Genomic DNA, 22,807 nt, shown 5'->3' with positions numbered 1-22,807 from the left:
AGCTAACAGTACCTTAAGACCAACAAAAAGTCTCATTAAAAAATTATCTAAGCAAAATTTTTGAAATGTCTGGCTTATCTGGATGCTATCTCTGTTCTCATATTCTGAACTGATTGAGCAGCTTGAATTAAAAGTTAGTGAACTGTTTGCTGTTTACTTAAGGACTTAGGTCATTTTGGACTTAGTGTGTTAAAGGGGAGGATTGAAGAACTTTGGTTTACATTGTTGTGTTTCATTCTGTATGATCTTGCACAGAGTAGGTCGTCAGTAACTGCTCCATCCTTGAGAAGCACCAGGAAGGAATCTGGTAAGTGTACACGCGCACACTTAGATTTTTATAAGAAACTTTGCAGCTTTATTTTTTCTTCTGGGTATCCCTTTTTATAGGGAGAAATAACAGTACAAGTAACTGTTTATTGCTAGCAACTGTTTTCTTACAGATTTTGTGTTTGCACTTGTAAGCGCTCGGACTTCTACTCAACCTACGTTTGAAGTGTAAATTGTATTGGCTTGAAACTTGCACTACAGGATTGAGACCTTTATGTGCAAGTTTAGCCGTAGATGAGTTTTTCACGTTTGGTAAAACGTGAAGGAGCCAGACTCAAGAAGGTTGATAAATGAAATATGTCAGTGAGATGCTGTCATAATCAAGCTTATGTCACAATTATTAAGGATTAATCACTGTTAATTAACTAGACATTTTCTCTCTCAGCACTCTCTCAGACATCTAACCACTTCATTGATGAGCTGCCTTCACCAGCCCAAGAGCTGCTGGATGAAATTGGTAAGAGGTACTTTACCCAAAATGGAGTGAGGCTTGCCAGCTGTGTTTTAAAGCCAAAGGCTCTACTTCAGTACGCAATCAGGATTTCTCCCAAATCATTCGCTACTGAAATGCACAAGAGCTTCCAGTGTAGTTGGAAGTCAGGTCAATGATTAGGAAGTTAGACATCGACAGCTTAAGTAACTGGCTTCAGGCTCCCCATAATCAGCTAATTCTTGACTTTCCTGCATTTCACACAACAGTTAGTTGCTTTTGATGACAGCAGCTAGGCTATCGAGTGTAGATGTAATTTAACACTGAGGATGAATTTTTTTGTGTAGACTGAAGGTTTCAAAGGTGTTGGATACGCATGTTCTCCATTAAAACAAACGCAGGCTGGGCAGCTGTGTTACTCAGGTATTTTTGCAGAGCTTAGTTTCAATGATGTATGTTTCTTTTTGTAATCGCAGAGATCTTCAGGCAGAACACAGTGCAAAGCTCATTATTTTTACTAGTGTATGTTACAGAAAAAGTAACCTTGGTTATTCAGCTAAAACTCATCCTAAACAAATACCATGCTTTTGGATAATTGAATGTATACAGGTCTTCTGCTGGTTTTGAAATGAGGCGCACAGGCATGTTCTAATCTCTTTATTTCCTCATTCACCAAAACAAGAACACATGGAGACTGGCATCAAGTGAATAAGTTGTGGTCAGGGTCAGTTTGTAAGATTAACGTATGAACTAACTATATATTATATAGAGGTTTTCCTCTAGGTTAGCATGGATAAAGAAAGAGGGTACCTTAAATGGTATAGAGTCAATTTAGAAAGACTATCTAGATCAGTAAGGAAATATGCTGTTTTTAACAGAATGTTTAAAGCAGCAAGATTCCACCACTCAAGACCTCAAAGAGGAGGCGCTGTATGACTGTGGCATGCCAATAGAAGGTTAGTTGACAATAATCCTGACCGAGATTATAGAATACTAGTAGCTATATGCTCAGCTGTATGACAAGCTTTACTTGTTTTTTTTTTTTTTATTTGTGGTTATCTTAGCAAATTTCACAGAAAGTTGAGAGGGTTCTGCCTTTCTTAATATGATCATATGCAATGTTTTCTTGAAACAGTTTCTTCTTAAACAGCAGCAAAAAGTCTTAGTGTTTGCTGTTTTCTGTGCGTTCTCTTCTCTAAAGTCTACAAGGATCTGGTGTGGAAGATTTGCAGGTCTGAGCTATCTGAATTAAACTTCTGCTTTTATTTTGCTTCTGTAATGTATGTTGTGTCTGAATGTAAGTGATGAAACCCATAAAAATATAGATGGTGAGCAGCTGATGTAAAAAGGAGCGAATGTTTCCACTTTTGAGAGGGTGGCTCAGTCAAAGTGGCCAGTGCGCCCTAACTGCTTATTTCTTATTCACCCGAATGAAGTAACGCCTCTGATCTCCTAGCATCAGAAAATTGTAGCCACTGAGGTCATCAATATGATGTTTCCTGTTTTGTTAGAAAGACATCAAAGCAGTGAAGCTTTGTGCCTTTGAAACTCCAAATAGTAATAGGTGGGCAATCATTTTTAGATGTACAGCAAGTAATATTAGAAGGGCAGAAAACCTAAATCTTTATATAGACTCTGCCCTGCATTTGTTTCCAATGAGTCAGAAACTGAAGTGGAAGAGCAGTTTAAAAAAAATAAGTTAGTTTGTACAAAAGCTAAATAGAATAGTCACTTGAGAATGATACTGGTGCTTGTTTGTGTTATCCTACAGCTTTGTTAGATCTTTTCCATTTAACAATCGTTACCCAAAGGATAGGAGCTACTGTGACTTTATTCATAGGAGTATCTTGTTTTTAGGCGGTAAGGAATGTAGCAGCCTGTATTGCTTGCTGTTCAATCACTGTGGTTTTGTTGTATTTGCATAAAGTACAGCTATTTCAGACTCCATTTTTGTGACAGCCTACTGCTTCCTGCTTATCATAGCTTAGCAGAAGGTAGCTGAATATATTCACATGCTGTAGGGAGCAGAAACCGAGATAAGTCGGGGCAGGGGGAGGGGGAATATCACTGGATTTTGCTAAGTAGGGTAACAAAGCTAACATCCACAGGTTTTCTTTTGATTTTTCTCTCGTAGCTAAGGGGCGAGATAAAAGGTTAATTTCCACATGCATTTTCCATTTTTAGTATGAAGCAAAATGCTCGCTCTCGTGAACCTAAAAATGTGGTACAGTAAAATACTTACCTAGGTCTTGCTATTGACCACTTCTATTTGTAGATAATGTGAATTTCCTTTCTTGGTAGAAAATTGGATGACTGAGGAAAGAATAACTGAGAAAAGGACAACTGACAGTTTCTCAAGTGTAGTAAATAACACATTTTAATTTCTTTATTATCTTCCTTTGTACCTTTGATATTAATATTAAAACCTTTCTCTTTACGTGTCTAGTTTCTGATCCATTTAAAATAGAGGACAGAGAGGCAAAAAAGGAAACGGAGAGAAATGAGAAGAGAGGTAATAGCTTATGGACTGAAGAGCCATTAAATCTAGCAGAGGAAACAGAAAGGTATGAAAAAGACAGTGATGATAAGGATGCTGATTTAGGCAGATTTGGCTATGAGTTATAAAGATTTAGAATAATGGCTCCAGTATAGTCTAGCAAGATTCTGTGCTTATAGTAAGTCCACTCCATTAAGAACCCTGACGATTATGCTTGTTTTCTTCCAAAATCAAAATGTATAAATTAAACTTGCCAACATCGATTTTAAATCTCTTATTCAACAGGGCTCATTCTACTCTTGATGATATTTTAGAAAGAATGCTTCATACAATTCCTGAAGATGAGGAGAACCAAGAACAAGCTCAGGTGCACACTCTTAGGTTAGCTGGTAATTTATACTTTGTTCTTAAATTTATCTTATGTTCTGTGCACAGACTTATGTGAGACATCTTAGAAAATGGACTGTCACTCTTTAGGCAGCAAAGTGTTGGGGAATTCCCCAGGAGGCATCAATCTGAACTCCTAGTCCTATACTGAGAGGGAAAATAATGTTTTGCTAAGATAATTTTCGTGTAGGTGGAAAGCAAACATTTCCAGTAGGTTTGAAAGGTAGTGCATCATCTTTACAGAAATTAGAGATAATTTGCAAGAGTGGATTTTTTGAGCTAATAAGAAAGAAGAATATATATTAGGAGAACAGAATCACAAAAGCTCTTTAGAAAAGATTTTTAAAGAAGAATTTGAGAAGGCAATCATAGTCTGTCATGACAGTGTAGGAAGTAGCGAAGAAAACGACAGAAATCGTACAGTCAACACTTTTTAAGAAGTGCATGTCCCAAATACCCTTTTTTCCTCCTAGAACCAAAGATCAGAGCCTAATAGCTCTGAATGGTTCCATGCTATGCCGGTGAGTAGTCACAAGTCCTTCCTAAGGTATATCTTACTAGGGAACACAAAATAGCCTTCTGTTGGGCATCAGAATTTTTTTGAACGTAGAAGGCAAGCGTCATGATAACCAGGAGGATCTTACTGGTAGGGCATACGGATTCTTGCGATATATAAACAGCCATGTTCGTAAAGGGCTCAATCCAAAGCCACAGTCATAGTCAAACTATATTTACGTAATGCTGATACACAAGGAATCATTGGAGTCTGCTTACAGATGTAAAGCACTTCTGTAGTCTTGGTGTGTGTATTTGTGTGCCCATGTGAAGTTGCCAGTTGTAGGTCAGGGCAAAAATAAGGCATTTAATATCTCCAGAGGCTTCTGTTTTAGTGCTTTATATTCATTCTCCCTAAAAGAAAGTACAGTTAATGGGGATGTTGCACGAATTTCTGTCATTCAAGGGCTGCAAACGTGAATAATCCAGGAGATGGTGGAATGAAGAATGGAGTAAAGGAATGCAAAACAAAGGAAGAAAGCAGAGAGCCAGAAAGCTGTGCCAGGAGTCCTGAAGGTCCCGTTCATCTGTAAAGCTACTAGATGCTTTGCTGTGCAGTTACTCTTATTATATTGTTAGCACTGAACTTGTTGAGCTTGCACAGGGTAGGGGTCTTAATAGTTTTTGTTCTTTTCCCGGTTCCTTTGCCAGTTGGGTACTGATTCTTCCCTGTACTTTTAAAAGAGAAGAAGCTGCTCTGGACCAGAAACTGGTCAGGACGTATGGGAAGAATGAATTAGCATCTAAAATTCAAGAGTTAATATGAAAACGAAAAACTAGCTGGCATTTTACTCCTAGTGATCAACTCCTGAAAAAGTAGAAAGATTATTTCTTTCTGGCCAAAGTTTCCATTTTTGCATACCAGATGATCAGTGAGAAAATCTTTGGCCCATAGGTGAGCTGAGTTGTGGCAGAATACAAGAAATTGTATACAAGGAGGGAATAAGATAACAGATGAACATTCCTGTGCTTCACCTGATTTTGAAAAACAAACCAACCAAAAAACCCTGTATTTCTGGTATAGCTCTACTTAATTCCAAACGTCCCTCAAACTGTCAAAGCTGGCTGGTATTCTGCAGCTCAAGTAAAAGGTTCCCATTATTATCAATACTTGTCGATTTAAAAACCGCTTTGTAAAAATATGTAAGAACTTGTGTTTTGTCTGGAAAGAAAGAAAGTTTAAGACAGCCTTTCATTTCCAGGGAGAGCATTTGATTTTTTCAGTGTTTAATATAAGAGGACTGGAAGCTAATCTTCAGTGTTGTGAGAGTTAAAAACTGCAGCAGTCAGCTTTACAATACAAGTGTTTAGCTTTCCAGATAGCTCCCCGAAGTTTGAAATGTTCCACATCACTAGTTACTTTCAGAATGGTTGAGGGTAGTTTTAAACCCAGAGATCTGAAAATAAAAGGATTTTGGTTGTTACTTGCACAGCATTAACAGATACAGCCCCATTTTCTGTCATACTTCTAGAGACTTAAGATCAGGCTTCAGCTTTTGAAAACAGACTATTTTCTTACCACAAAGAGGGTCATGGGTAATACAGCCTACAGCAACAGAATTGAGGCTGGTTTATGATTACAAATGCAACTTAATGGATTTAGTAAAGAGAACTGTAGTGTGTGATTCTGCGTGCTGTTAACGGGCAGACAAAACCAGAGCTTTCTCTTTGAAGTGTTGTGTGGCTGTACGTGTTCTTCTTGGTTCTGTGTTGAATTTATGTATTTTTGTAGACCCGCATCATGAGGATCAGAAATTCCACTTACGACGTCAGCTCTCTTGGCCCTCTCCGTTCAGGTGAGCTTCCTTGTGAGTTAAACTGGGCTTTTGGCAGAAATTAGAACATTTGTATGCGCTCTCTCGGTTTCTGTGCCCAGGAGGCAAAAGGGGCACTGCGAAATCCCGTTCTCTTCACATGTTGATATAAGAAGAAACCAACTGTGTAACTCTTCCTTTTTTTCCTTTTTTTTTTCTTTTCTTTTCCCTCCTACAGGGTGATCGTATTGGATCAGAGCAGCCCTCCTACATGAAAATGGCTAGTGAATAAATTCTAATATATCACCTGCTTACTGCAACTTGTACAGTACACAGTCTGAACTGCAACCCTTTTTGGCCACACAAACAATTGTAATGCTCAGACTTCCTTTAACTGCAGCAGCAAATACAGAAAAGAATCGAATGCTTTACTCTGTACAGCAGTTCTTATTTTTATGCTATCATAGCATATCAAAGACAGTATCCATAATACTGCAAAACTAAATTGTTTTCTGAAGATATAACATCCTTGCAAGCCTGCTGCAGTGTTTTTCTCCCCTGTGTGTGCACACTTTCCTAAGCAAAAGAATTTCTTGCTCTATTGCATTATGCAGTCTTCAGTATTATGGACAAAATGATTGTAATTCTGTAGGCTGCTGTTACTGTTCAGGCTGTTGTTTATTTTACACTGCTGGAGTGTGGAGTACTGTGTTACAGCCCACATGGTGTGTGTTTTTTCCTTGCTCATTAAATTTAACAAGGTAATTTCTTGTTTTCTCTTTTCTTAGTGCTTTTGTAATGTGAAGTTGAACTGATTTGACTGATTAAGGGGATTAATTGCTGTGCAAAAAGTTAATGGGAAAACGCCAGTGTTATCCAGAGATTGCAAGTAGAGCAGTACGTTCACTGCCAGTATTGGACAAAAATATGATAAAAGCTGGTTAGCATTATTAAGATGCCTGTCTGCTTAATCAAGCCACACTTGGTAGGCTTATTCTGAAGAGATAACCCTGGATATAGTCGAGCTCTGGATCAGGCTTTGATGGGCACAGCAACTTCATATTTTTAACTGTTCTTGTGACTAATACTATTTGGGTACAGGAAGCTTAAAGATTGTCCTGGTACTTTTGAACCAGACATTGCGGTTTTTAAGCTGCCTTCATGCATTTAGGTGTACTATATTGTACTCTCATTGTTGTTCACATATGGAAATTCTGTCTATCTGTAACTATTAAATTATTTCATTTGGTTTAATAATATCAGTAAAAGTTTCCAAGATAACTGTGTTGCCATGTGTTTTTCTCTCTCTCTCTTTTTTTTTTTTTAACTTGCTTTTAACTGTGTTTCCTGCTATTAGACTATGTATATGACTGGAGATGAGCTCCTCTAGTGAAGGTGCCGCAAACTCTGGCAGATTAGGGGCAGCTTTCTTCAGAAGATCTCGAGAAAAGATAAACATCCTTCATCCGTACTCATAAAACACAATCTTCTTTAGTCATACCATTTTAGTGATAAAAAAGGAGTGCCAGCAACAAGGGGGTTACAGTTTGAGTTTCTGTTAACTCAGCTTAACAGCAGTGTCAGTGCCTGAGAAACAGTGTTCACGTTTGTGCATTACACCGTTCTATCCAGAAAAAAAGTTTAGTGTTTTCTAGCCTGGGCTCATGACTTGGGCTTGTCTGCCGGTATACTGTTCCTGGGAGTACAAGTTCTGTACCCTTGCCTCAGGAAGAGGAACCAAGTACTCTGATGAGAGCTGCTGCTACAAAATCCTGCTTTACAGTGGCAAGGCACTACGAAAAACATTGTGTTATGTTGCAGCTTGTTGCAAGTTTCAGAATGGCCAGTAAAGACAAATGCACGCAAAAGGTAAATCACAAATTTGTTGTGTGATTCTGTGTTCGGTGGCTTGTAACTCGTAAATGACAAAATAGGTGAAGGTCGTTCCTTTTCACTTTAACAAAACCCCATGGACATTGCCCTATATCATAGACTCATCGAATTAAATAAAGAGTTAATTAAACTTGTTGGACTGCAGCAATGTGGTGGAGTGGAGGAAGCACACATACTTTAGCATGCACATAATTATATGCCACTCTGCACGTGTTGCAAACCAATCTTTTTAGCTTCTTGGATGTCTTTCTCTATTTTATCTATCAAACCAAATGGTGAGTGGACTGAACCATTTTCCCCATCTTTTTTTAATCTTCACGTGGAGAGGTTTTGCATCTGTTGGTAGAGAGCTGTTGTAGTAGTCCTATAGCCTGCCTGCTTGTCCTTATCCAGGTCAGAACACCGCAATTAGATATTTCAGTTGTTCAGCTGCTTGTACGTTTCCAGAATTGAGTTTAGCATGAATGCAAATCATCCTGATAACACAGGTGACGAAGCAGGTGACGAACAGGGCCACGACGTAGCTGCTGTTGTTGCTGCCACCGGTGTACCAGTTGGGCCCGCAAGAGGTTCTCAGCCCTGGGACAGACAGGTTTTGGAACAAGCCCCAGATGCCCCTGAATTAAGCTAAGGTTTCAGTAATAGACTCCAAAATAGCAAATAGTAATAGACTCCAAAATAGCAAACCCGATGTCTCTCAGCCGTCGGATTTTGAGCATATGTGCGAGAGAGTCGCGGAGGCATCTCGTGAAGCAGCTAACTTTCAAAGAACAACAGCGGAGACGGAATTAAGTGACTGAGAAAGCAGGACGCGTTGGCATTTTAAATTCCAGACTAGATACTCTCCAAACATGCCTGAAAATAGCCAGTGCGGAGGGGGGGGGCCCCCACGCGCTGCGCCGCGCCCCCCGGCTCTCCCTCACCTTCCGGCACGTAGCTGCTCCAGCCCAGGAGCGGCGGGGTGGTCCAGAGCAGCGCCCAGCCCCAGGCAAGCGCGCAGCCCTTTGCGGCGTGCCGGCGCTGCAGCCGGAAGTCGCCCAGGGGCCTGCAGATCAGGACGTACCGCTCCACAGCCAGGATCGCCGGCGACCACAGCCCCACGATGCCTGCGGGGGCAGGAGGCGGTCTCAGCTGCGGCGTTCCCCGCGGAAGGGAAGACCTTCCGCAGCGTTTCGGAGGCACGGGGCAGCGACACGCACCAATGTGTCGGCACAAAGTGCTTCGTGCCCTGGAAGTGATGCTTCCTGAGGTGTCTGAATCTTGCTCCCCTCCCTACGGAGAGCAGGACAGAGCCTGAAGTGACCCAGGGCATCGATCCCCCGGCGAGCAACCACCTGCTCTGCCATTCCCCACTCCAAAGAACAGCTGAATGACACAAGCTTTGCATCCTGAACGGAAGCGTTGTCTTGACCGTATGCTTGCAGGAGCCCTGGCTAGCTGCTAATTGTCACGGCCTTCAGCAAAGCTCTTCAGGGGCTGCCGTGTGCTGAGCGAATTGCATCGGCCAAAGACAGAGAAAGGCCTTAAGGTTGGTTTCTGGAGCCAACGCTGCCTACCTGTTAGGGAGACCATGAAGCCTTCCAGCTCGCACATCCTCTCGCCAAACACGAAGAAGCCGTGGATGTTGTTGGAGAGGCTGACGGAGCTGCCACAGAGCGTCACCAGCAGGTCCGCCACCGCCAGGTTCACCAGCATGTAGTTCAGGGGGGACCTGAGATTCTCGTGGTTGATGGACGTCACGACGACCAGACCATTCACGACGGAGGCAGAGACCACCACGAAGCCCATGAGGACGGCCACGGCCGTGTACATGCTTCAGGGGGCCTGGTGGGGCCACTGGGGGCCGTCGAAAGGCCCCGGCGTCCCGTTGCTCGGGGGCGCCTCGGAGCGGTTGAAGGTCTCCATCGGCACCTTCTGGAGCACCGGCGCCGGCAGAAGCACAGCGGCCTCCCCCAGAGACAACCCTCTTTATAAAGCGGGAGGGCTGGATGCGCCCCCAGAGCAGCTTTGTATTCAAACACCTTAAGCTTTTTTGTTTTAATCTGAAGGGTTTCTCCCCCTCAGGTTTATAAGCAGCTCTGCACTCCAAAGGGATAAAGAGTGACTTAAAAAAAAAAAAATCTGATGACTTCATGCTGCATCATCTAATTGAGTAAATAGATTTTTTTTTGTTTTTTTCTTAAGCTTGTGCTTTCCGGCTGCCTCCCCCTTGCCGTGGCCCAGCTGACGGCCGCAGGGCCGGCGCCAGCTCGGGCAGCTGCCGCCCGGCGCCCTGCGCGCCCGGGGGCAGCCAGGCTCCGCGCCGCTGCGCTCTCGGGGCTCGCGTGCGGCCAGCACCCGCAGCAAGCGGCTGCCAGAGGTCAGCGGTCGCCCGCGAGCCCTGCGCTCGCCCCAGCGCCGGGGCTGCACCGGGCGCTCCGTGCCCCCGGGCCGGCTTCCCGCGGTGGTGCCGGCCGTGGGCAGGGAGCGCGGAACGCGCACTCGCACGCACGGAAACAAGGTGTATATTTAGGATATGCAAACACACACACAGAGAAACATGACCCAAGATTGTGTGACACATACACACATATACAAACTTGACCCAAACATGTGCACGCACGCGCACACACACACCCACTAGATTTATTATATGCAAGCCTACACAAACTTGACCCAAGAGTGGGTGTATGTATACGCAAACATATTTCTATATGTGTACGCACATACATATGTATACAAACATATATAGATATCCAAACTTGACCCAAGCATATGTGTACACACATGTGCACACACACACACATGCACGCACACACACACACACGCATGCACACACACGCACACACATGCACAAACACACATGCACGCACACGTGCCTGTAGGCTGTGTGAGATGCAACTTGCAGCAGCAGGCGCCAGCGCAGCGCTCCGGCCCCTGGGCTGAGGCCGCCGCTGCTGAAGGGCCGTGGTGCCGGTGCGGGGTGCAGGGTGCAGCCTGGCCGCTGCCGCCGCTTTTTGGCTCGGCGCAGTCGGTTTGGCACTAAGGGAGCCAGCGGCACCCCACAGCGCAGGCCGTGCAGACACCCTGCAGCCAGATCTAGAGCGCTGTATATGCATATTTGTGTGTAGATATATATTTCTATATGTATATAATTGGGGGGGGGGTTAAGCCCCAGAGAGTAGCAGTTAAAGTCTCCAGGGGGAGGATGCGCCCCGCGCCAGGGCGGCCGCAGCGCAGCCCTGGGGGACGCCGGGGCCCCCCGGCCTCTCCTTCCTGACGCCCTGCCCCTAAATGCTGCCGACGGGCGCCTGGACATGGCACACAGGGCTAATCTGAAGCTGTGCCCCCCCCCCCCCCCCGGCCATGCCCACCGCCCCAGGGGTTTCTTTAACCCATGGCCAAACACTTTCTTTTTTTTTTTTTCTCTTCTCCCCCTTTTTATTTCAGGTTCTCCTTATAAATATTAACAAATCTGACAAAAAGTACACAGCTCGGTAATACTGCCGATACAAAAAAATTCTGGGCGGAGGCAGGTGAAGGACGAGCTCTGCAGCCGTCGCACGGTAGCAAAACAGCGGTACCAAACACGGACCGCGGGCTGGCGGGCCGGGCGCCGGGCGGCATGCGGCGGCCCCGGGCCTTTCAAACCCAACCCACCCACCCCAAAGAGCCTTCGGCGGCGGCAGCGAGCGCCGGCACGCGACCCATGCGTAGCTCAAGACCGCGTTACAAATAGTAAGTTATTAAAAAAGACCCTATGAACGTGTTCCCCCCCCCCCCCAATATCAAACAAAGAGTCACACTATCATAACATTGGGAAAAGGAAAAAAAAAAAAAGACAAAAGTGGGTTTGGAAGGGCTTGAGCGCCCCCCCCCCCCAAGAAAGCCGTGGCCACGCGGGGGGCAGCAGCCGAGGCCGGAGGGCAGCCCGCGCGGCCGCTCGCTCCGGCGGCTTTCATGGGAAAGCAGGGAAAAAAAGGAGGAAAAAACAAAAAAAAAAAAGGCGGGGGGGGTGAGGAGGAGCCAGGCGGCAACGCGGCGCGCGGAGGCTGGCAAAGCACCGGGCACCCGGCCGGGGGGGGGGGGCCGGCGCCCCGGCGCCCGGTGGCAGCAGGGACAGCGGGGCGGGCGGGCGCGTCGGGGCGGGCGCCCGCGGGCCGGTGGGCGCCCGCACACGCCTGCTCGAGGGTGCGTGTGTCCAAAGGGGCGCCGAGAGCTTGGCAAAGCGCGGGGTAGGGGGGGCGTTTGGGGGGGGGGGGGCGCCGCAGCCGGGCCGGGGGCTTTTCCCACGGCGGCGTCAGTCGCTGAGCACGGCGCCCGGCAGCTCGTTGGTCAGCGTGTGCCAGCGCTCGATCTTCTTGTCCTTGTTTTTCAGGCAGTCGAACCAGTGCTTGAGGCGCTCGCCCTTGGCGTTGATGCCCAGCACGACGCCGCCTGCCGTTAGATCGTCGCCGCCACGAGCGAAATGACCGTGGCGCTCGGCAGCCGAGACGAATCCCCCCCTGCTTTGCTGCCTTGCCCCCCTACCCCCCCCCGCCGCCGCCGCCCCGGGAGCAGAGCCGGGAGGGAGAGGGCCGGCGGCGGGGGGCAGCCGGGGGCTCCCGAGGGGACGGCGCGCGGGGGCAGCGGCCGGCAAAGGCAGCCAAAGCCGGGCGAGAGCCGCCGCTGCAGGCCGGGCCGGGAGAGGGGAGGGAAAGCGGGGCCAAAAATTGGGAACGGTGACCAACCGGTTAGTTCGGGAGGCGGCGGCGGCGGTCCCGGCTCCGGCGGCGCGTCCCACTTACCTATGAAATCGTTGGATTTCCCGATGTCGTAGTCCCACACGGTGACTTCCAAGGTCTTCTTCGCCAGGTCGCCGTGCTTTATCTCGTAGCAGAACTCCTGCCGGGCAGCGGCGGGGATGAGGGGCCGCGGGGGCCGCCGAGCCGGCTCCTCCCGCGGGGGCCCGGGCCATCTCCTCCCCGCCGCGCCGAGCAAACCCACCTCGTTGAATTCGGGGTTTAGCGTCTTCTTCTTCACCGCCGTCTTATGCTTCGATTTCTTGTCCTCGTCCGGCTTCAAGTAACTGCGACCGAAGAAGATTTGGGCAGGGGGAGAGAGCAGGAGCACTCGCTTGTAGCAAACAGGGGCAAAGGGGGAGGACGAGGATGGGGAGGAAGGCCGGCGGCGGGGCCGCGGCACTCACGTCTTGACGTAGGGGTCGGAGTAGCCGTTGGCGTCCATGGCGGCCAGGTGGGCGCAGCGCACGATGCCCACCAGCAGCCCCTGCTTCTGGGAGCTGTACTTGAGCGAGATGAGGATGCGGCCCCGCTCCTCCAGCGACTTGTCCTCCGTCTTGTCTATCTGGGGAGGGAGAGGTGCCCAGTGCGGGGCGGCCCGGGGAGGGGGGGACCCCAGCCCCGACCGCGGCCCCGGCCCCGGCCCGCTCACCGGCAGCTGCTTCTCCAGGCAGATGCTGAAGCTCTTGGTCTGGTTGGGCTTCAGCTTCTTGAGGGGGATCCTGGTCTCGCCGATGAACTCGTTGTGCCGGAACTTGTCCTCGTCGCACACCGAGATCCTGGAACGAGCCGGGGCGGCGTGAGGCCGGGCCGCCGGGGACGGGGCGGGACAGCCGTGCCCCCCGGCCGGGGGACACCGTCAGAGCCGCAGCGGTGGGCCGCGGGGCGCCCGGGGGCTCACGCCGGGGACTGAGGGAAGGGGTGACCCAAATTCACCGAGTTTCCCCCACAAGTGCCTGCAGAGGGGGGTCTGCAGCACTGCTGGGGGCTGGGGGCTGGGGCAGGGTGCTGGGTGCTGCGGCAGGGGGCTGGGTGCACCCCTGCACCAGGGTGCTGAGCAGAGGCCAGGCCAGCTGGGGCCTCGTCTCCGCTCGCGGCACCTTCAGCATCGGCGAGGAGGCCGGGAGGAGGCAGGCGAGCGGCGGAGCCCGGATCCGGGCGCGGGAAAACCATCCCGTCCCTCCGACGGTGACTTCCTGCATCCTGCCTCCAGGAAAGCCTTCCCTCTTTCCTTCCGTCGGGTCCTTCTTCCCCCTTTTTTCACTTTCCTACACTGCCTTCACGTCCCCTTTGCCCTTCAGTGCCTGGGGGCCGGTTCCCGCGGCCGGTTCCCGCGGCCCGCGCAGCCCCGCGCATGGCAGCAGCCCTCGGAGGACACGGTTGCGCCCGGGCTCCTGCCCTGCTTTCAGCTGCCTGGTGCTGCCGGTGGCCGGAGAGCCACGTGGGGAAGCGCGAGGGGAAACGGGGCCCGCTGCCCTCCCAAAAAGCTGGGCGGGATGCAGCGTTACTACAGACACCCACTTTAAAAAAAAAAAAAAACACCCCAGCGCAACGGCGAAATCCTCAAGGAGAGTCTAAAAACGCAGTCACAATATTTCTTGTTTTCCTCCCTGCTGCTCCCTCTTTCTTTTGCAGAACAACAGCGAGGGGGGGGGAAAAACAAGAAAAAAGGAGCAGCGGCGGCTGCGGACCGGCGGGGAAAGACGGCGCCTGGAGAGGGGAGGGCGAGCGCAGCGGCGGGGCGGCGGGACGGCGGCGGGGGGCCCGGGGCGGTCGCGAGCTTGCGGCAGCCCTGCAGCCCAACCCGCTCCGCGCTTCCCCAGCGGAGCCGCCTGCGGCCCCCGAACCTCCAAGCAGCCGCAATACCTGATCAAATACTATTTTCTGAATAATCTATTTAATGAGTCACGGTGTTTGTCAAACACATGATTAAATAAAGCGTTCCTGGCGCTCGTGGGCTCGCTGAGTCGCGCATGAATAATGCATCGCTCCGCCAATACGCTCGGGCATGAATAATGGGGCCCGCTATCTGGCCAGCTCTGGTATTACGAACGCAGTCTATTTATTGCCTATATTACATGCATTATTTAAACGCCGGCGGCTGCGCCCTGCCGCTGCCCGTTTCCCCTGCGGCGCTGCCCTGCCTCGGCCCCTCCCCTCTTATTTTATATAAATAAATAAATAAACGAGGCCCACTGGTGATGATAATATTAATAACATTAATAATGAACAGCTGGCGAGCTCCCCGGCAGGGCGGCGGGCTGGGGGAAAGGGCGGCGCGGCGGGGCCCTACCGCAGGGTCTTGCGGAGCATGTCCTCGTCGGTGATGCCGTAGTAGGTGAGGGTCTCGTTCCAGGTGGGGTTCAGCGTGTTGCGCAGCGTCTTCGTCCTCAGCTTGTTCGCCTGCGAGGAGCGAAGGGGCCGCGGGGTCAGGCCGCCCCGGCAGCGGCTCTTCCCTCCGGCCCCGGCCCGGGGCCGCCCGGCCGCCGAGACGCTCGTCGGCACCGAGCCGCCCCGGCGCGTCGACACCTTCAACTGCGCCGGCGGCAGCCAGCGGCGAACAGGAGGGGCCGGGAGCGTTTCCCGGGCGGCTCGCGCCCCCGGGGGGGGCTCTGGCGGCGGCGCAGCCGGCCCCAGCCCCGCTCACCTTGCTGGCCCCGGGAAGCAGGTGCAGCTTGACGTAGGGGTCGGCCAGCCCGTTGTGGTCCATCGGCTTCAGGCCCTGCCGGGGAAAAGCGACAAAGCGGGAGGCGGGACGAGGCGGGGGGCAGCGTGGGGGCAACCAGCCGCCAGCGAGCCAACCCCCCCGCCAAGGCCTGGGGGGGCCGGGCCGGGCCGCTCCGGAATCCGCCCAGCGCCGCCGCGCAGTTACGTTACCTGTCAAAGGCTTTTTTAACAGATGCGCTCTGTGAGAGGGGATGACAGGAGCCGGGATAACGGCTCCTCGCATCACGTCTAGCTCCCTCCCGCGCCGCCTCGCACGAGCTTGGCACCGGCCTGATTTTAGCAGGAAACACTCCCCCCCCCCAACCGGAGAGGGGGGCACGAGGCTCGTCCCCCTCCCTCGGCCCGGCCCGCCAGCGCCTCCCGTGCCGCTGGCATTTAGCTAACCGGTAGGATGCAATTGCAAGCCGCGCCGGTCGGGCTGGCTCTCACCGGCGCGCTGGGAGACGGGGCATCCGGCATCGCGCCCGGCGGAGGCCGCTGGGGGAACGGCACGCCGAGAGCGCGGCGGGCAGCCGCTTCGCTTGCGCCCCAAGAGCCCGGCGAGCGTGGCCGGGGGGGGGGCCGGCCCTGCCGCCATGCGCTTGTGGCGGAGCAACGGAGCGAGGCCGAAAGCTCGCCGGGAAGCAGAGGGAGCGACGCGAGAGCGCCGGCGTCCCCTAGGCCACGCGCGCCGTGACCGCAGCGCAATGACTATCCGGGAGGCGGCCGGCGCCGGGGCGAAGCCCCCCCCCCCCCCGGCCGGCTTTTGGCAGCTTTGCCCGGGCGAGAGGGGCAACGCGAGGGAGCGGCTGGCCGGGGGGTACACGGGGCGGCCGGCAGCGGGCGCGGGAACGGCGGCGGCGGGGCGGCCGGGGCAGCGAAGCCCGCGGCAACGCCGCTGCCCGGCGGCCCCGTCGCCGGCAGGGACACGGAGCCGCGGTCCTGGGGTCCGGCGGTGATCCCGGCGGCTCGGGGGCTTTTCTGGCGCGACGGGGCCCGGCCCTACCTTGGCCTTGCTGATGGTGCAGTGGAGAGCGTTGTTCTCCTGGTCGTAGAGCAGGCTGAAATCCAGCGTCCCCAGCGCCGCTGCAGGAGACAGAAGGGGCTGTTAGCCTGCGGGCCGGCACGCACCGGCTCTGCTTGCTCTCTTTTGGTTTTTGGCACCTCTGCGGCTCCTAACAGCCTGGGAGGGGGAGAAGTAACCGGAGCAACGTCCCCCCGCGGCAGCTGCAGCCGGCCCGAGCGAGACCGTAGCAGCAAAACGCAAAGGCGATCCAGGAGGAAAATTCTTCCCCTTTGGATGATCGGAGAAAGTCACGCGAACGCGACGGCGCAGCAAAGCCTCGGCCGCGCCGGCGACCCTCGCCTTCCCGCGGCGCGCCCACCGGCCGCAGCGGCTGCAGCTGCAGCACCACCCGCAGCGGAAACCAGAACATTTCTGCTTAAAAATCAGAGGTTTAGAAGAAAAACGGGGGGGGGGGTGCGGGGAGGGTTCGGGGGGGCTATAGTTTGCTGGCTGCTCCGTGCGCACGGAGGCGCGTGCTGCTCGCTGTCGGGGCCGGCCTCTCCCGACTCAGCACAACGTGACAAATCTGCGTTTTTCACTCGAGAGCGGAAGGTGCCACCTCCGGTCGCAGCGTTTCCACCTGCCCTTTAATCAGCCGCTTCCTGCCGGCCCCGGCTTTCGGCTCGCCTAACTTCAAGCAGTTATTTTATTTTTATCGCCGGGGGGGGCCGCGGCTCAGCCCGCTGCGTTTGGCAATTTCTAAACCACATTGCGGGCTTGGCGCGGCGCTTGGCCAGGAAACGCTGCCCGAGCGCAAGCTGCCGGGCTCGTCCCGGCTCTGCCCTCCCACCCCACGAAAAGAACCGGCTCGGTCAGGCCTGACAAAGGCGGCCGAGCGCCCGGGGCAGCCGGCAGGATGTATCGCTATTATTGCGATTATTCTGCGCCGGTGGCAAGAGAACCGGCAGGAGAGCCGAGCTCGGCAGCGGCTCTGGCCCTCCCTCCTGGCCGCGCGCTAGGAGGGATCGATGGAAAGGCGCTCGCCGCCGTTTGGCACTTAACACCGGCCTGGAAAGGAGGAATAAATCCAATTCGCGCAGCAATGTGGCCCTTTGGGCGTTTTGATTAATTCAGCAGGCCGCAAAATTATTAGAGGGTGGGACGGAGCGCAGCCGCGCCGGCAGGCTCAGCGGCGGGACGCGGGGCCGGCGCCGCCGGGGATGGGTCACGGCCAACAATTCCCACCGGCGAGGCTCAAGGAGCTGCTGTTCCTACCAGCCGGAGGAGAGGCAAATGGGCCCCGAAGAGCCCATGCTGCCCGCGGCCCCGTTCCCACGGCCCCGTTCCCGCAGCCCCGTTCCTGCAGCCCCGTTCCCACGGCCCCGTTCCCACGGCCCCGTTCCCGCAGCCCCGTTCCCGCAGCCCCGTTCCCACAGCCCCATTCCCACGGCCCCGTTCCCACGGCCCCGTTCCCGCGGCCCCGTTCCCGCGGCCCCGTTCCCACAGCCCCGTTCCCGCGGCCCCGTTCCCACAGCCCCGTTCCCACAGACCCATCCCCGCAGCCCCATTCCCACGTCCCCGTTCCCGCAGCCCTGTTCCCACGGCCCCGTTCCCACAGACCCATTCCCGCAGCCCCGTTCCCACGGCCCCGTTCCCGCAGCCCCGTTCCCACAGACCCATCCCCGCAGCCCCATTCCCACGGCCCCGTTCCTGCAGCCCCGTTCCCACGGCCCCGTCCCCGCAGCCCCGTTCCCACAGACCCATCCCCGCAGCCCCGTTCCCACGGCCCCGTTCCCGCAGCCCCGTTCCCACGGCCCCGTTCCCACAGCCCCGTTCCCGCAGCCCCGTTCCCACAGCCCCGTTCCCACGGCCCCGTTCCCACAGCCCCGTTCCCGCGGCCCCGTTCCCACGGCCCCATTCCCACGGCCCCGTTCCCGCAGCCCCATTCCCGCGGCCCCGTTCCCGCAGCCCCGTTCCCACAGCCCCGTTCCCACGGCCCCGTTCCCGCAGCCCCGTTCCCACAGCCCCGTTCCCACGGCCCCGTTCCCGCAGCCCCGTTCCCGCAGCCCCATTCCCACGGCCCTGTTCCCACGGCCCCGTTCCCACAGCCCCGTTCCCACAGCCCCGTTCCCACGGCCCCGTTCCCACAGCCCCGTTCCCACAGCCCCGTTCCCGCAGCCCCATTCCCACGGCCCTGTTCCCACGGCCCCGTTCCCGCGGCCCCGTTCCCACAGACCCGTTCCCACAGACCCGTTCCCACGGCCCCATTCCCGTGGCCCCATTCCCACGGCCCCGTTCCCACAGCCCCGTTCCTGCGGCCCCGTCCCCACAGCCCCATTCCCACGGCCCCATTCCCGTTGCCCCGTCCCCACAGCCCTGTTCCCGCGGCCCCATTCCCGCGGGCGGCCGGGGGCCGCAGGGGCTGTCGCGCCACCGCTGCCGGGCTGCGCAGGGGAGCATCGAGCCGGGCATGAAGGGGCGCACCAAAAAATAAACAAAAAACAAAATACACCAACCACAAAACCACTATAGCACTAATTAAAGAGGAGTCCAAAAGCCTTAAGTGCCTCTGCTTATCGGCGCTGCTGCTCCCCAGATAATCTGCTTGCGGGTTCTGTGCCGGGGAGCCCGGAGCGGAGCAGAAAGGCCGCGGGGGATCGCCGGGATTAGCTCTCCCTCCCGGAAAGCGGGGGCTCGGCAGCCTTCACGCGGGGTGCTTCTTAACGCGTCGGAAAAGACAGGCCCCTGGGCTTCCCCGGCTGTAACGGGCCTCGCCGATGGCGAGGACTCCCGCGCGCTGGCAGCCGCAGGGAAACCGTCGGCGAGCGGCTCCTGGGGAGGGAGGGAGCCGACTGGGGCCGCCCCGGCGCCCGCGGGGTCGGCGGGCCGCAGGAGCGCGGCGCCCCGCTTCCGGCTTGCAACCGCTCCCTGCTGGTTTTCCCACTTGGGAACAAACAAACAAGCAAACCCCCATCCCTGGGAAAGCGCGCTTCCCCGTTTGGGGCCGGTCCTCGGAGGCGCCTCGGAGCCGCTCAGCGCCGGTCAGAGGCGCCGCTGCGTTTTGCAGCCCTCGCCGGCGCCCGCTGCCTCCTCTCGGCGACGGCCTTCGAAACGCGGCCTTTAACCGGCGCAGCGTCGGCCCCGGCGGCTCCCCCGCCGCCAGCTGCCTGCAGCGTGAAACGCGGCGTCGACGCCTGCCGGGGCCGAGCGCGGGCCGCAGCCCCGGTCCCGCTGCCGAAACCAGGCTCTGCCCGGGGGGGGGGGGGAAAAAAACCCCAAACCTCTTTTTTGCCTCATCTGGCTCGAAAAGACGATTCGAAGGTTACAAACAGCCGTGGCAGCGTATGCTAAGGAGCTGCCAGCATCCTCGTCGCCTCCCCCGCCGCACCGACAGCAGCTGCCCGGCGCCCCGCGGCGCGTGCTGCCGGCCACCGCCCGGCGCCTAACGTGCGCCTGCTGTGCAAAATAAGAGTCTCTCTTCCTAAATAACTCCCGCGGCGCCACAAGGAGCGACCCGCCAGGCCGGCCGGGAGCTGCAGCCGGGGCCAGGCGAGCCCGCTTCGCCCACGGGCAGAGCCGGCCGCGGTGGAGCGGGCGCAACCGGCCCCGGAGCGCAGGCACCGCTGCTCCAAAAACGCCGCTTCCCGCACCGATATCCCTGCTCCCAGGGTGCCTGCCCGTCCTAAAACCCAACGCCAAACCGACGTGGAGAGCACAGCAAACCCCCCCGCCAGGCAGAGCCCTGCGCAAACGGCCGCTCAGCAAAACAGAGTGTTTCTGCAAAGACTGAAAACTTGCTCGCGCATCGCTAAACAAGGAGCGCCGCCGCGTCCAGCGCTGTCCAGAAGCAACGGTGGCCGTGACTTCGTGTCCCCAAAGGGGCCGCGACCGCAGCCCCCTGGCTCACGCGGGGCTTTTGGGCACCGGGGCAAAACGCACCAAGCCGCGGCACGTCCGCCCGCCGTCCGCGAGCGCCGCGTGGGGAAACCCGCCGAGCAAACGGGGGGCGGCCGTCCTCCTCCTCGCCGCCGCCGAGGCCGGGCTGGGCCCAGGCGCGCCGGCAACCAGCGCTGCAGCTAGCGCAAAGCCGGTTAAAGTCGGCGTGAACCGCCCGGCCGGGACGGCCGCGGCTTGGCGGCGACGTCCCCCGCAGCGCGGCGGCTCGCCACCCTCCCTCCCCCGGCTGCAAACCTCGCGCTCAGCCCCGCGCAGGAGCTGGCCCCCAGGGGCTGGGCTGGATGAGGCCCCGCGGAGGGCGCTGCCGCCCCGGCCAGCAGAGCCGCAGCAGCCGCTTTGCAGCCTGCGAGCTCGGCCCAGCCGGCCGGGAAGGGGTTAAACCTGCCTGCAGCCGCCTGCAGCCACCTGCAGCGATGCCGCCGGCTGGAGACCCCCGCGACCCCCCCCCCCCGGCTCCCCCCCGGCTCGGCCGGCCAAGGAGGAGCAAGGCGCCGGAGCAGGCGGAGGGCAGCGGTCTGGCGGCGGCTGCATCCCCGCTGCTGGGCAAGCCGGGCGCCGCCGCCGCGCCGCAGCCGGAGCCGCCGGAGCCGAGCGGGGAAGCGCACGGGCACCGCGGCAAAGCGCAGCAACTGGTGGCTCTTGGGAGACTTCCCCGGCTCGGGCTCCGCATCCGGCCTGGCTGCAGCAGGGACACCGCCCCCCCGACCCCCCCCGCCACCCCGCCGGCCACCGGCAGCACCCCAGGGCTTCGGGGCAGCTCCGCTGCCATGCTCTGCCGTGCTGTGCCCTGCTGTGCTGTGCCATGCCATGCTGTGCCATGTTGTGCAATGCTGTACTGTGTCATGCAATGCCGTGCCGTGCCCTGCTCTGCCATGCCATGCCGTGCAATGCCCTGCCGTGCTGTGCCATGCCATGCCGTGCCATGCCGTGCCATGTTGTGCAATGCTGTACTGTGTCATGCAATGCCGTGCCGTGCAATGCCATGTTGTGCCGTGCCATGCTGTGCTGTGCCATGCCGTGCAATGCTGTACTGTGCCATGCCATGCTGTGCCGTGTAATGCCATGCCATGCCATGCCGTGCTGTGCAATGCCGTGCCACGCCATGCCGTGCCATGTAATGCCATGCCATGCTGTGCCGTGTCATGCCGTGCTATACCATGCCGTGCAATGTCATGCTGTGCCGTGCCATGTCATGCCGTGCAACACCATGCAAAGCAATTCCCAGGGAGGGGCAGCGCGGCACGCAGCCCGACGGGGACCCCGGACCCCCAGAGTCCCCCCCCCAACCCCCCGCACCCGGCCAGCCCGCCGCGGGCACTCACTGCAGTCGTCGGACTCGTAGCCCTCGGGGTCGACGGGCTCCTCCGGCGCGGCGGGGCACTTGGCGGGCGGCTGGGCGGGCGTCGCGCCGCGGGCGCCGAAGAGCCGGTCCACGTCGTCGTCGTCGTCGTCCTCCTCGTCGGACTCGTCGCCCCCGCGGCGGCGGCGGCGGGCCGGCTCGGCGGGGCCCACGGCCGGCGGGCCGGCGGCGGGGCGGGGGCCGCCGCTGCGGCCCCCGGCGGCGGGCAGCCCGCGGGGGAAGCGGGGGAAGTAGTCGGAGATCTGCTTGATGGGCTTGATGGGGCCGGGGCAGACGTCGATGGCCATGTGCTCCTGGATGCTGATGGGCGTCTTGTCCCCTTTGCGGAGGGTCATGCATGCGGCGGAGGGCGCCGAGCCCCCCCGCAGCAGAGCGGCTCCGCGGGCGGCCGGGACTTGGGCACCGCCAGGGGGGCACCGGGGTGGCCGGGGGGCGGGGGGGGCGGTTAGGTGGGTCTCGCGCCCCGCGGCTGGGCCGCCGCCGCCCGCATGCTGCTGCCGGCCGGCCGGCTCCCGCGCAGCCCCGGCTCCCGGCGGCGCGGCGGCGAGGAGCGAGGCAGCCGGCGCGCCGGCGGAGGGACGGATAAGAGCAGGGGGTGGGCTCTCGGCTGATGTCACCAGGCAGCAGCGCCGCGGCGCCCGGCAGCCCGCCGTCCCCCCCCCATTCCCGCTCACCCCCCTGTTGCCGGAGCCCCCCGTCTCCCACCCGCCGGCGAAGGTGGCCGCTCGGGGAGGGTCGCACGCCCCGACTGCCCGCCGCGGCGAGGCCCGCGCCGGCCGGCACGCGCCGGGCACGAAGCCGCACGCGGCCCGCCGTGGAGCCGCGCAGCCGGCGGAGCCCCCGCCGCCGACCCAGCGCTCCCCCCCCCGCCACCGCCGCCGCTGGAGAGGTTTCGGAGGGGAGACCCCAGCGCCCCGGGCACGGGACCTGACCACGCGCCGAGCCCTCGCTAACGCCCACGGCGGCTCCCGTCGCCGACGGGCAGGTGCCCATTAAACACACAGCTTTTTTTCCTCTGTGGGATTTGCCTGAAAATGCAGCAAAATGATGCACCCTCGTCCTGCTGCCTGGGCTGAGACGCTCGAGCTGGTCACCTGCCCCCCCCCCCCCCCCCCAGTCGGGGCACAGGGCTGCACCGGGGCACGGGCTGCACTGGGGCACAGGGCTGCACCGGG

At 57.0% G+C, this 22,807-nt stretch overlaps 3 protein-coding genes across 4 annotated transcripts in view; 1 reads left to right on the top strand and 2 right to left on the bottom strand.

Moving 5' to 3' along the window:
* TEX14 (testis expressed 14, intercellular bridge forming factor) overlaps positions 1–10,018 on the top strand; it is a 35,164-nt gene extending 25,146 nt beyond the window's left edge. Inside the window, exons 25-32 of the mRNA XM_068910057.1 lie at positions 256–307; positions 713–784; positions 1,636–1,713; positions 3,204–3,321; positions 3,540–3,635; positions 4,603–4,712; positions 5,929–5,992; positions 6,189–10,018. Coding sequence (XP_068766158.1) covers positions 256–307; positions 713–784; positions 1,636–1,713; positions 3,204–3,321; positions 3,540–3,635; positions 4,603–4,712; positions 5,929–5,992; positions 6,189–6,225 — 627 coding nt within the window. The 3' untranslated portion in view covers positions 6,226–10,018. The remainder of the gene's footprint in view (positions 1–255; positions 308–712; positions 785–1,635; positions 1,714–3,203; positions 3,322–3,539; positions 3,636–4,602; positions 4,713–5,928; positions 5,993–6,188) is intronic.
* Positions 8,238–9,748, bottom strand: LOC104142828 (pinopsin-like). The gene is given in 3 exon segments (XM_068910575.1): positions 8,238–8,422; positions 8,767–8,949; positions 9,400–9,748. Coding segments are annotated over 3 exon segments (717 nt in total).
* A 2,050-nt stretch (positions 10,019–12,068) lies between the features above and the next one.
* DOC2B (double C2 domain beta) lies at positions 12,069–22,058 on the bottom strand. Of its 2 annotated transcripts, XM_068909924.1 has the most exons (9): positions 21,595–22,058; positions 16,316–16,395; positions 15,251–15,325; positions 14,897–15,006; positions 13,256–13,382; positions 13,011–13,168; positions 12,809–12,890; positions 12,610–12,706; positions 12,070–12,259 (listed from the first exon to the last, which is right to left on the bottom strand). In XM_068909924.1, exons 1-9 carry the CDS (start codon positions 21,965–21,967, stop codon positions 12,123–12,125), a joined length of 1,239 nt encoding a protein of 412 aa, XP_068766025.1. In that variant the 5' UTR covers positions 21,968–22,058; the 3' UTR covers positions 12,070–12,122. The 2 variants fall into 2 exon arrangements, with proteins under 2 accessions (XP_068766024.1, XP_068766025.1); XM_068909923.1 differs by having other exon boundaries at positions 12,069–12,259; positions 13,011–13,382.
* Positions 22,059–22,807: the final 749 nt, after the last annotated feature.

This window comes from Struthio camelus, chromosome 16 (assembly GCF_040807025.1).
Source record: "Struthio camelus isolate bStrCam1 chromosome 16, bStrCam1.hap1, whole genome shotgun sequence".
Lineage (NCBI taxonomy): Eukaryota > Metazoa > Chordata > Aves > Struthioniformes > Struthionidae > Struthio > Struthio camelus.
This window is presented reverse-complemented; position numbering and strand designations above follow the sequence as displayed.